Raw genomic sequence first — 14,337 nt, 5'->3', positions numbered from 1 at the left:
TTGGACAAATCCTAAGCAACCTACTCTGAATTCTGTGTTGCTCTTGCTTTTGGCAGAAGACTGGGATGACCTCCCAATTTTTCTCCTGACCTAAATGCTTCTGGATTCTATGAAAACACAATGGTTATAAAAGAGCAATCTAAGAAAAGGGTTCTTTGCTATACCAGAATGGTGAAACGCTATATACTAGAGTATGTGCCATACTAACAGAATGCTTTCTGAAAGCAAATAAAGCCCCATTTGTTGCATAATACATGTAGCACCAGTTAAACACAAATAATACTCAGTTAAGTTTTGCTTTTTTTTGAAGTATTGATGCACAGGCCCTTTGTGACTGATTAGTGCTAGCACCTGAATAAGTGCTACAAATATCACAACAAAGTTCAATGTGAGACTGGCAAATGATTATTTTTTTCTGTTTGAAAAAAGCATGAGTTTAGCAGCCACTGAAATTTCTCAATCATGCCTCCTGCATTTTTACTTGCCATTTATTTGGCAGTTCTATTTTCTATATCAAATTTGGAAAGAATGAGGGCTGAAGACACAGGAGTTGATTCTACCTTTGTGCTCTTTTAACTTTATGTCAAGAGAAGGAAACAGTTTGGAGGCTTTTGCCATTCAGTTTGGACACTTTTGCCCCAGCTATCTCTAACCCATTCTGGCACTTCAGGGTCATTTGTGATGTCTGTAAGACAATAATGCATTTCTCGGGAAATTATTGTTTATTATGACAGGAGAGAGACATGTACACAACTGCATTACCTAGGGTGTTGTCTTGGACGTGACCTGTGGTCTGAGATGCTCATATTACAATAATCCCTATTAAGTACAATTCCTATTAAAGGTATTTTGACAGAGAATAGAAAATATCATTTTCTATTCTCACTCTGTTATCCCTTTTTTAGACTTGATCATGTTGGGGACTTTTTGTGGCATTTATATATATATATGTACACTGGGAAATGTTACAATGCAACTTTGGTGTACTGCATTCGAAAAGAGAAGAGGATAGTGCAAAAATGCAGTAGAGAAGGATGTTTTGGAACTGTGAGCTTTTTCAGAATAATACATCTTTTGAGGTAAAAGACTCACTGCATTAACCAATCAGTTCATTAGGAGCCCCTCTAATTTGCTGTTCAGTTCAAACTTCCTGTGATTTAATATATTTAACAAAAAAAGTGCTTTATTAGCAAAAGTGTTGTGAACTATAGAATATCAGTTTGCATTCTATGATGGGGTAGGAAGTAATTTTGGCATCTCCTCAAAGTGGCTCTTAAACCTTCTGAGAAGGAGAAATGCACTTTTATAATATACACATATAATTGGAAATTAACTCCTTAATTTGATTTTACACGTAGAACTTCAGGTCAGTAATTTCTCTTGCAGTAACTCAACTTCAGCATGCTCTTTATAGTTATAATAACTTAGTTAAATCTGATCTTTTAGTGCCTGTGGGATCTATGGGGCAACAGCCTCCCCCCTCCCCCCCAGCATTATCTACTTTCCAGGTAATAATCGAGATTAAATGTGTAGACTTGTTTCTCCATCATTTCAAAAAGAAAATATCTTTCTTCAGATATTCCTCAGAAAGTGGAAATAAAGTCCTTTATAATTTATTTTTATTTCCCGAAAAATTATCCCAAGGTGAAAAGGGATTCAGAATAAAATTTTATTTAAAAGGGAAACAATTTGATTAATTCCCATGAAGCAGGGACAAATGCTCTTGCACATTTAAATGTTAAAGAGATTATGTTTGAAATTCAAGCAGCCACACACAATGTATTTGTCAGGCTAATAATTATGTTTTGCATATGTCGAGTTCTGCAGAGACAATGATGCTACTGGTAATTCTGCTACTGCAGGATCTGCTTTTTTTACAAATGAGGTCAAAAGACAATCAAAAATGAGTGTAAATAGATCTGCGTGGTAGCCTTGCCTACCCATCAGCTAGGAAGAAGAGTGGTCTGTGAACCATGCATTCCTTCCTCTTTTCTGCTTTTAAATAACCGTGAGCACAGGAGGGGGAAGCCACCCACACCCAGCTCCTGATCTACAAACATCACACAAATCAGACACTAATTCTGCTTGTGGCTGCAGCAGAAGTGAGTAGTTTTTAATTGACTTTTTAGGTATTTGGGAGTAGGTCCTTACATCCAATTTGTAATCCTGACATGAAAAGGGATTTGCAAGTTGCAGGATAAGGAGGAACGAGGTTTTATTACAATTTTGTGGTCATCCACAACAGTACTCAAACTCTGCTTTATCGCAAAAACTACAAAACTTTTCTTTAAAACCCTGTGGGTAAAACACTAAATATGCTTCTGTGCATTAGGTGCTCACATTTTTGTTGCAATAAACAATCAGTGTAGCTTATAGAAAGGCTAAGGATGTTCTGCAAAGGATGCTCTGAACTGCAACCCAGCATGGACTGGTTCAGGACTGACATTATACATAAGCTTTCACACCAGTTACTGAGTTGCTCCGTTAATCCACAGAGAAGGCTCACATGTTGATTTATAGGTACCTGGTTTTGTACTCCAAGGCTGTTGCCACTCTATCACGTAATATGGTTATGTTGTCCATGACCCTAGAAATAGTCCTTCTGGGAAGAGTTGTTCTTTCAGTTGAATAGACTTTGGTGTTAAATTGATTCCTGGTATATTTTATCAAGCAAAAATAACACTGGGCACTTAAAATGGAAAAATGGAACATATTCTCCTTTATTTTATTGTCATTATTTAAAACGGCATGGACTTTAGGTTCTTTCTTTCTTTCTTTACACTTCTAAAGCAAGTAGACAGAATTGCAACATTATTTTAACTTAACTGCCATGACAATAGGATTTATGGACTACTGAGTTTCATGTCCTTTTGAAAGTATAAAAAGAAATGCCATAAACATGCAAAATACTAATGAGATTATCGGGCAATTTTTTCCAGAGAGGAAGGAGTAAAGCAGATTGACATATATGAGTTTTGAAAGGAGGAAATTTGCAAGCTATTTTCAGAGATCCACTTGCATTGATTTGAATGAAAATCAGCAAAGAATGCTCTAAGAAATAATCTCAAAAGGGTACAGACTCCAAAGTCTGACAACAGCTGGGAGTAAGTGCTTTAGCACATGGATGTTAGTGATGAAACACATTTACATGATGATTAACAGCTTTTCAAGTAGCCTAGGTATAAGACAAAGACAAAACCCCCTAATATGTCCTTGTTCTGAAGTTGTCTCTGCCTGTCTATCCTGTGGATAAAAATGTAGGAAAGTTTTGTCTGTGATTTGCACGTTTCTTTCATAATTTGCTGTCTCTTTATGCAGCAATAGAGATTCAGCTAATACTAGTTAGCAAAGTTATACTGTATGAGCAGTGCTCCAATGCCTAAAGATCAGGATTTCTTAGTCTTACAAAAATTAAACTTTGCAATTTAATTCTATGAAAGCTATTGACGTGCAAGCTAATTCCTGTGTCAGTAGGCATTGATATCTTGCTCTCAGGCCTTTATGAGTTGCCAAATAGTCCCATGCATTTGCTCAGAAAAGGCCAAGACAAGCTGTCAAGGATCAGTATTCAGATGTTGCGACAAATCCTAATTTCCAAGTATTTAAAGTAAATTCTTGTTGTGTTTCTCTGAACTGGCTGTTGAGGCAAGACCTTCTGGTTTCCACTACAGTCTCATTTGGCAAATCAGAGGTTTAAATGAGGTAATGTGTTATTATGGAGGAACAAGGACAGGAAAGCAAGAAATTTCACCATGTAGTCAAGTACTAAATGCAGCTGTGATTTCTGTACTAAGCTTTCTTCTGGTCATTTCCACTCACTATCTGTAATGAAATAGTTAATAATGCAGATACTTAAATACCATCTGTAGATTTTGATTATATGATGGCTCTTTGTTAACAAATAAGCTAGAATATATACTTTGTGTGGATAACACTTCAATGCTATAATTAAAGGCAGTATCAAAACTAGGTATAATAAGATCTATAATTGGAATCCAGTTAATGAAACAAAGAAAACATAAGACCTTCCCTTTACACTGTTTACTCTGACTTTTTCTCAGATTGAATTTTGGTATTCTTTGTGGTGATCTTTCCTGATGAGATTTCACTGTGATTTCAGTATTAAAGAATTAACAAAATGAGAAATGCAAAGGCTATATTGAGAACATTGGTGAGGAAGCTTAAAATTGTATATCTGTGGAAATTTTGGAGGTCAAAAAGCATTTTGTGACTAGTTATGGCTATAATTCTGCTTTCAAAATGAAATTTTAGTTTAATTTCCAAGAAATTATTCAAATATGCATGTTATTGCCTTTTAAAAAAACCCAGTATACTAGAATAAAAAGTTCAAGCTGTACAAAATCATAAGGTAAATAGTTCCCGCCTCAGAGATGTGAACTTTCAGAGTTGCAGACAATGTGAAACGAGCAAGTAACTATAGAGCCACAATACCCTGCTGTCATTGTCATTTATCCGCTCTGCCTGGACTGAGGTTCACAGCTACAGTTCTGATTGCTTTTGAGATATGCAGTTTCCAGAGTCAATTAGCAATTTCCATAGTCAGCTTTGTCTTCCAACTCTGAATCCTATAGTGCCTGATTAAGCTTTTTCCATACTTAGCTTGGAAGAGCATGGACTGCCTAGTACACAGACTGAGTCATACACTAAGTCAAGCATGTAGGAAACACTTTAAAGCTGGACTTGAAAGCACTAACATAAAATCTAACCCACAACACTGTCCTCTTCCCATTGCTTGGAACAAGAGGGAACAGCACTCATGTCAACACACTGGTGTTACTCGAAATGCCATGTTTTGAAGTTTGTTTCATATCAAATATGCAAAAGGGCGCTATTAGAAAAGCAGTGGCTCTTCCCCTGTGTCTATTGCAAGGTATGATGTCTGATTTGCTCTCAGCATCTCTTTTTGATATATGGGCCAAGTCGGTGGAGAAGGGAAAGAACTAATCAATAACACGAATTAGGAGTACGCAATGACTCTCTTATCATAATGTAACATTAGAAAGGATGCACGATAAAGATGGAAAGAGGACACAATAAATCATGTGAAATGACACCAAAAATAGACTGACAGCATCTGTTCTTTTTGTCTCATAACCCAAAACCAAAATAGCTTTCACTACAACTAAAATGAGCATATTCAAAGCAGATAAAAAATGTTGTCAGCAATGTCTAATTAAAAAATGAAGCTCTTTTGAGGATGTGCATCACATCGTAACCTTACATTACCATTTCACTCTAAAATGTGTCACCTTTCTTACTGCTACGGCATACTTTTTAAAAGTCAGCAATCATTTTTTCTTTTTAGCTTAGAATAGAGAAATTTGGGCCCCTTGATTGGTGCAAATTGGCCCTGTGACATTCTGAATCCTGACATAAAATTATCCTATGGAAGTCCAGTGTAAGAAGAGTTCTGTCTTAACACTGTACTGAAATGAAAGACTCCTGAACCAGTAGCCTGCAGGTTTTTTATTTGTGCCATAGAGGAACTCAAAACTGTCAGAATGGATTTTTCCAAATTAAGACTTTTTTCCTGTTAAAGATGCAGTACCTAAAATATTGGCAATTTTATACTTAATTACTTATTAAAATTATATATATATATTCATACCTTTCTGACCCTAAACACTGAGAAAGAGAGTAATTTAGAAGTCAATTTAATTGTTGTTCTATTTATTCAGATACTATCTCTTCCTATAAAAGTTCCCTCCTTATTTAAAATCAATTCATCTTTACCTGGAAAGAAAAAGAATATATTGGAAAGTCAAGCAGTTGAAAAATAAGGTTGAAATTGACCTTATAAGCTTTCTTAGGCTTTCTAAGAGGTGCTTTATCATAATCATTAGATATTCTACATGAAATGTGAATCAGAAGAGACCTACAGTTCTGAGCAGACATAGGAGCAGTATCTGAATGGGGATGGGTAAATGAGATATTTGGACAATGGATATTTTGGATCACTGAGGTATTCTCACTGCTGGTGGTTCTCCTTGCTGTAAAATCAGCAATACTGAGTGGGGCGAGGGATGTTTTTTTCTTGACAAGTATTAAAGCCTAAGGTAGAAACACAGCACTACAGACACAAGAATGGATATCCTCATTTGTTTCCAAAAGTCCAACACTTTCAGTAACAGTTTGGATTTCATCCAAGGGGTATTTTAAGAATGCCTGGAAAAAAAACCCCGGATTAAGAAAGGGGTTTTGGCAGGTTTTTTGGGGGGGAAACACTTTCTTTATCAAAATGCAGTCAGATAGTATTTCTTCTGTCAAGGAGTCCTACACCAGCAGGGTAGCAGAGAGATTGGATTCATTGGCCTATCTCAACAGCTACCGGATAAGGCACTGAAACTATGGTCAAGACTGCAGTTACTGACTCTCACGCTAAAACAAATCTAAGGGGACTTGACACACATGTAAGCAGCTTTCTTTTCAGTTGTGTTTTTTATTGATTGGTAGGTTCACACAAATAGGTAGTAAAACACCTATGCTGGCTGAAGTCTAGATGATGAGTTTCTAAATGAAGTCCTTATCTTTCTTCTTAAGAACTCTTAATACCATTTTCACTTTATTTCATTACCATGTTTGCACAACTTTTATTCTCCTATCCTCAAAAAAAGAGCAGAAAAGGCCTTAAGATATAGTTGGAAATGTGCTTTGAAAATGCAAGTATGTTTAATTTGTAGTCAGTTGTGGCAAATTGTTTTTTTGAAACTGGTAAATAGCAAGTAGTTTATGAGGTTTGTACACAGTCTGCAAATTGCTTGATCTTACCTTTGCTCAAACCTATACTCTACCTTAGTTCTTCTCAACACTAGAATATATGATGGCTAAGCCTAAATTTAAGCTGAGCTTAAATGATCCTACCTTCCTTTAATAGATATCATCTGCAAGCTTAGACAAATCTCATTATTGCCTACAAAGCATACAGTAAAAAGTAAAAATGTATTCTGTGTGGTACAGTATTTTCTGATTATTATATATATCCATTCTCAATCCCAAAATAATTATACTTTTTATCTCAAAAGTTTTACAGCTTTACCACCTCAAGCAATATTTTACATCTGTCAAGAATGATTTATGCAATAATGACTTAAACTGCAAAATGGAGTCCTCAAAGGAAGAGCTGTCAAATATTTTCACCATAAATAACTTTATTAAAATAAGAACTGATATCCTGTATAAACAATATCTTGCCTTCAAGTATAATTCAGATCATATAGCTATAAGATTAGTGAAAAAAATTTTGAGATAGTAAGGAATTTATGATATTGCTGCTTTGATATCAAAGTATAATTTTTAAATTAAGCAGATGCTAGTGCCTAATGGGCAACCTTGGAAAAAAAAACCTGTTTCAAAATAATACTTCTTGTGACTTGTATTTATCTACTGCTCTTTTTAAAAAGGGATATTTACATTAAAAAAGAAATTTTATGTGTCTTTAATCCCAGGAGTACATCCAGCAACAACTGTGGAGCTACTTGTGCTATTAAAACCTGTAAATTTGGACCTTTAGTTTTGGCACTGTCTGTTCCCCTTAATGATTTTTCTCAGTAATAACTCTTTCAGTAGCTATGTAATTGCCTATTGTGGCACTACTTGAAGAGGACAGAGGACTAGAACTTTGCTTAGATTGTGTCAATACCTTCCTAAAAGGAAAAAGAGAGAGGAGAAATTCAAACCAAAAGCAAGCTACACTCTGATAGAAGTACTCTGAGAAAAGCTAGTAGGGATTTTAGCTGCAAATGTCAAAAACTGCTGTGAAGGCAGCACTGGTGTGGCTGGGACAGGGCCTGCTGGGTGCCCAGATCATGCCGGGCACCCAAGTCTGGGCTACCTAAACAATTACACAAAGCCATCACAAGCATTTGATGCTTCTCTGCACCCTCCCCACACTGCATAGTGGAAAGGGAAACAGGGTCCATCCAGGTTACTCATTTATAAAACCATCATGCATAAAAATTTTTCTCCTTTGACCACTCTATCTTTTGTCTGTCATGTTTAAGGCAGCGTAGATTCAAGTAATTGCCATTTTTTTAATATGAACTTACAATATTTTTTCCCATCCTTCTGTCCCATCTTCTTTGAGTGAGTAATTTGGCCAAAAATTAAAGCAGTGAACAAACAGCAGCTTTCAGTCTTGCATCATCACGATGTTTAAAACTCGGGATCCTGCACTTTCATCTAGAAAAGTGGACTATAGACCAGTAGAGAACATCAGAATCCTAATTCATGTGTGTGTGTGCAATACCATTTTTCTATAGCAAGAATTAAAATTATATGAGGTGGTATTTAGAATCAAAAAGAAAAAGCATTATTTATAGAGTGATTCCCTTTCTGATATCTGCATTGCTGCAATTCTGATGACAGATTAGCTTTAAAAGTGATCCCATTGACATTTGCCTTACTTCAAAATATTAGAATAATTTTTAATATAATCAATGGCTTATGGAGAGTAAATGATAGCGTGATGTGGAATAAGGTTTTATTTGCAATTCACTGGGCTTTTAGTCAGGAGTGTAATATGTAATATGGTCTTCAGAACCTCTGGTCAGTGGAAGCTCCAGCAATTCACAGCTACTTGAGGTGTCTTCCTCCTCCATATGTTTAGTATTACGTTAAATATTATACAGTGGCTTGCCATGAAATAAAATATCAAATTAAACTTTTAAGCAGTGGATAGTTCATTGGAGGAACTTGGGTTACTCACATGTAGAAAGTTACATTTCTGACCTCTGAAGATTGAAAATTGCTGAAATTGACCTCAAGTCTCCTACTCAGAGCACAAATGCAAAATAAGCCACTAACCAGGCACTAAACTCTCACATTTTTAGAAAACTCTAGAAATTTACTTTGTTTCACAACCTGGAGGAAGTCTTTGTTAGGTATCACTATTCTGTATATTGTTACAATATACAGACTATGTTATATATAGGGATATGTATATATGCTATATATTGAAAAATCAAATTTGAAAATTTGAAAAAGTGAAGATGAAAAGTGAGATGTTATCTTTTTGAGTTATTTAGAAGAACTATAGGATATGTTTACTAACATTCATTACATTCATCATACAGGTAATTTCAATTTCATGACACCACATAGACTTAAGGCTTTCTATCACATTTTGAAAAGAAATTGAACATTATGTGGATCAAAACAAAAAAACCTCTTTATATACAGACAATCAAGCTGACAGATAGCCATGCATTTGAGTGTTAGACCTATCTTGTATTTTGAAAATTTTTGCCTGATTCACCTGCTTAAATTTAGCAGATCATAGTCCACATGCTTAAATTTAGACAAGTAAAATATAGAGGCAATTAAAGTAACTATTCATAGAAGTGATGTTACTGAAAACCCTTATGCATAAGATTGTTTACAATGAATAATCTCTAACTCTGCGTTCAAAACTATTTATGAAAGATATGGCAACTTTTATGGATGGTATTTCTTTGGTATGTCTCAAACAGATTATGGTGTGTTGCATGATTTCAGAATTCAGCATTTTAGAAAGGATCTATTCTATCTATCTATCTATCTATCTATCTATCTATCTATCTATCTATCTATCTATCTATCTATCTATCTATCTTCCTCTGGTAATTGACAGATAAGCAGTACTTTTAAAGGCCTTTTCCTCCCTCCTAATGTTTTGGGAGACTTTAGGACTTTTAAACTACCACATCTCCAAACAGTGCTCCAGGCTGATGGCTGTGAAAGTTAGCAATAACATTCTCCTTTTGCAATATTATTTTTAACACATGCCAAGTTAACACAAACACACGGTAGATGTGTAAAAGACACACAGTGTCAGTTCTCCTGGGAAATCTACGTCCAAGGCACAGCTACAAAAAATCTTAACTGAAATCTGCTCCCGACCACCAAACCAGATCTAAGAATATAGGGCTCTACTGAGAATCTGCTACCAGGAGTATGCTTAAATATTGGTAGAGTGGGTAGGATGGTTGGCCTGAGTCCTATCTGAATTATACCAGCCTAAGCTAAAAATAATATTCCTTAAGTCTCTCCGAGATAACAACAGAATTATTGAGAACAGGATTTAACTCTGTGACTTTAAAATGAGAGAGCACATTGCATGTGATTCTAAAATTGATGTAAACAACACACTGGCACTTCTCCAGAACTAATTTAAGCTCAGCATTTGAATATGAATTTCCTTTTCCTTCTCCCAAGAGTGTACACAGCAAGAGACAAAATAAGGTACACCACAATTATCAATTATTTGAATTCATTTGAAAGATGGGTGTTTCTGTAAATAACTCTGGGTAATTAAAAAAAAAACCAACAACAAAACTCTACATATAACTATTATGTATCATAATTACTTCTCATGTGTGTGCATTTTAAAATCTGCAAATACATTTATTAATTTTTTGCTCTTAACAGAAAAAAAATATCAGCAGATTCAGCCATTCTGCATGTATTGACTTCTTACTGAATAACAGGGAATAGTTCATAGTCTAGGCAAACCCAAGTTTTGACTCTGGCAATAGTAGGACAATATCTGTAGTTCAATTGCAGGTACTTCACAATATCTCAGCTCTGAAAAAGGCTTGTCCCTTTCTTTATAAACTAATGCTTTCTTTATGACGGGCTGTTTTTTTCTACTTTTAACTTTGTGGTAAAATATTGAATTTAAATCAAGGTATGTTTCCTCTATGCTGATTACTTTAAGTGATTTACATCTTCTTTAAACCAACTGGGAGAAGAACTTCTGTTCCAGAGTTGCAAACACTGTGCTGGCTTCATTCAGCTGCTGGAGTGAGTGTGCAGTGACATACTCCATACACCCACTACTCTCAGGGCAGATTTCCTTACTGACACACACAAATGTATTTCACTGGACTTCAGAGAAATTACAACAAAGCAAAGGGGCTGGCCAGTACAACATACACACTTCTTTTACCGATCAACTGCTAACTAAACATGCAAAAAGTTTTGAAAATAAAACCAGACTTTACCATCTTTGTGATAATAGGTGACTTCTACTTTCCTTTCCTCTGACCCCAGCAGGGCTTGAGCAATTTGGGCAATATGATGTCTTTTGGTCTCTGGCCCATGAAGAAAATCACAGGTGCAAGGTTTCTGCATGACATCTGGCCTGGAGAACCCAGTCATCTCACAGAACCCATCATTGCAGTAGATGATAGCACAATTCTGCACTCTAGCATTAGCAATGATGAATTTTTTATCTGCAATAAAAGAAAGTGATGCATTTTTTAGTGCTCTTTCAACATTTCTTATAGGGTCGATTGCAGAGATGAATGCTGAACAACCCTTCTTTTCACAGAATGCCTGAAATACAGAGATTTTCAGTAATTTAATGAAGATTATTTGATCCATAACTTTTAAAGAAACTTCAATTAATTTAGAATACATTAAAGATGAATATAATTCCTTTTATAAGGAAATAAAACCACACTATGTAAGTCTCTGTAAATCTCCTTTTGACTTCAAAATTTTGTCTGTTTCAGGCTTCACTGAAGCCCAAGCGATGAGCGCCGGTCCATCAGTCACAGGAAAGTCTTTGAAAAGTTAGCAGCTTCCTTTGGGGAAAAGTAGAGCCTTGGGAAGGGGGTTCTACTTTAGGGAAGGGCTTCCTGATGTAAGGTCCATCTCAATCTACTCTATAGGGGTTTTTATTGAGGTGAATGACAATAAATTTATAGTATTTTAATAAATCTATCTGGAATGTAACAGAAGAAAAGTTCCTAAAAACAAAAAACATGAAACGATTGTTATGCTGGAAACATTTTGCAAATTTCACTGAAGTTCTCTGTTTCCATCCATCCTCCTTTCCCAAACTCTCATCTCAAAGACATGTTCAAAAGTTTTCAACTCTTATTAGTTCGTTTCTGTTTACCTTTTAAACACACTATACCCATTGTAATTATAAACGTGACTGTGATACACTTACTGCTAATAACATTAATTTTTAGCTACTCAAATTCACAAGGGGATTGCTCACTTTATAAAATATTTTTACATGACACCAAGTAAACAGTGCAAGTCTTCAAAATTTTAAATATGTCCGTCTTTGAACACAGCGACATATCTGGAGATTTCATTCTTACTTTTTCTGCTATCTTTCAGTCATGTTGAACTTTCACTATCACTTATCTATTTAGCAGCTAGTGCATTATTACTGTCAAAAAATCTACACTTCACTACATAAAAACTTGGAGTAGCAACACCAGCTTAATATAGATATATTAGGAGTAGCACTGTCTTTATTTTTTTCTCAAAAAATATAAATATTACACATGCTATTATGGGTTAAGTATATGGAAGTATATGAACTGGAATTACCTGTAAGGGCTCACACCAGGCTGATACTAAAATTATGCTAAATATTTAAATCAATGTACATATATCAAACTACTGTTTCTAAATTAAATTCATTTTAAGTATCAAGTGATCTTTCTTACAGCTAATAGGAAACCAGAATTCTGGCCAGGAAAAAAAGCACTTCAGCTTCAGCCTCCTCGACAGGTAGTAAACTGCTGCATTGGAAAAGATCTCACAGACTCTCCCTGAGGATGCATTTGCACTGGTTTGATAGATATTTTAGACTTACATAAAGAACAGAGAGAAATTTGACAGCTATATCTAAAGGCAGTCATGACAACAAGGTAAGAGAGTATTTCCTCTTAAATAACTCTTCTGCATATTTTCTCTTTCCTCTAAATCAAAGTCTGAAGTTCTGCTTTATTTTGAAAATGCAATTATTATTAACAGCATTAACAATCATAATAATAAATCTAGCCTATTTTTTAGACATTGCAAAGACAACAGGGTTCTACATTCTGCTTTTAGAGCCATCTCACTGGTTCAGAAGAAGGTAAGAGATATAACTTCTATAGCTGTACAATATGGATACAATCAACGATAAAAACTATTCCTTGAAATAGGATGGGAAAATAGCCCCAACCCCCCTCTCAAAAAAAACCCAAACCCAAACAAACCCGCTAGCCAATAATTCAAGTTAGTAATCTGTATTCTAGATCAAAAACATTGCTACTTCTGCCAGGGATCCCCTCCTTACCTCCGGGGTTTTCTTTGCAAGCTACAAACTTAAAAATAGTCTGGAGCTGCTGTCCATTTAGTCACAAGCAGAATAAAACTACTATAGCAAAATAGATAGAAAGCGAGAACTTACTTTGCCCTTCAAATTTTCGTATGATTGTACCCAAAAATGTATTTTGTGGTGCCACATGACCTCTGCGAACAGGCATGTTTGTACAGGTCTTCGGTTTTCTGTGCACAATGACTTCTCCAAGGATCTCCTACACGGCTCCAGCCCAAAGCACCGAGCCAGCTACCCTTTGTGACAAATCATCGTCCTCTGGAGCTCGGAAATCTCTTCCCATTAGCACCACTTCTAGAGACACGCTTTTCCTATTGGAGTCAGATTCATCCCCCAGTTTCTTTCTTTTTCTTTCTTTCTCTCCTTGCTTTCTTTTCTATTTTTTTCCTGGAGGAGCTCGGACGCTATTGTCTGGGGCGGGTAGGGGTGGGGTAAGCAGGAGGAGGTGGCGGGTGGGGAAAGATTACAAGGGTAATCGATCTCTAGCACCAAACATCGCCAATTTTCCAAAGCAAATGGCTGTGACCCGGCAGTTTCCGACGCTGTAGTGGTGGTTTGAGGGCTGGAAGACTAATGTTTCTCCGCTGCCAGAGGGAGTGACGTTCCCCCCCTCCGGGCTTCACCACGGCGCGCAGCAGCTCGGATTACTCAAGCGTGGTTTAGCAAGAGCCAGCCAATAAATCTCTTCAAAACTCGGCGACAAACAGCGGCATCAGGAATAAGCTACACCCCAGCAGCACCGCGACGTGCCACATCCCCCACCGCGGCGGCTGCAGGGGTCAGCGGGGACCGAGGGCGATGGCAGCAGGGGGGCCCCGCCACCTCCGGTAGCCCCGGCGTCCCCGCCCTCCCGGCACCGCCGGCCCCTTCGCGGCCCCTGAGCGTGGCCCGCCGGGGAGCCCCAGGCGCTGGCAGGGCCGGGGGAGGGAGGGAAGCTGGTACACGCCCCGTCTGGGGCAGGGGGCGGCGCGAGTAGGGGTCGATGTTGAGCGATGGGGGAGCGGGGGAAGGGACCACCGGAGCCCTCGGCATCCTTCCTCTCCCCGGTGGAAGGGATTGCCGCCTCCTACGCAGCGTGACCCAGGCGAGGGCTTCCCCTCGCCACACGACCCCCTCTTGGGAGGAAGGGGGATTCCCCCGGCGCCGAACGCCGCTCCCGGGCAGGTGCCAGACCCCGTTCGGGGCCGAGCGAGCGGCGCGGAGGGCGCGCC

General features: G+C 37.4%; 1 protein-coding gene across 3 annotated transcripts in view; it reads right to left on the bottom strand.

Annotated features, from left to right (window-relative positions):
* The window catches only part of KCNH7 (potassium voltage-gated channel subfamily H member 7), a 206,264-nt gene extending 192,275 nt beyond the window's left edge, over window positions 1-13,989 (bottom strand). For all 3 annotated transcript variants that reach the window (XM_054515413.1, XM_036386642.2, XM_054515414.1), the window contains exons 1-2: window positions 13,199-13,989; window positions 11,001-11,231 (exon numbers count right to left, since the gene is read on the bottom strand). In XM_054515413.1, the coding sequence (XP_054371388.1) occupies window positions 11,001-11,231; window positions 13,199-13,274 (307 nt within the window). In that variant the 5' untranslated portion in view covers window positions 13,275-13,989. The remainder of the gene's footprint in view (window positions 1-11,000; window positions 11,232-13,198) is intronic.
* Window positions 13,990-14,337: the final 348 nt, after the last annotated feature.

Source organism: Molothrus ater, chromosome 7 (genome assembly GCF_012460135.2).
Source record: "Molothrus ater isolate BHLD 08-10-18 breed brown headed cowbird chromosome 7, BPBGC_Mater_1.1, whole genome shotgun sequence".
Taxonomy (NCBI): Eukaryota; Metazoa; Chordata; class Aves; order Passeriformes; family Icteridae; genus Molothrus; species Molothrus ater.
This window is presented reverse-complemented; position numbering and strand designations above follow the sequence as displayed.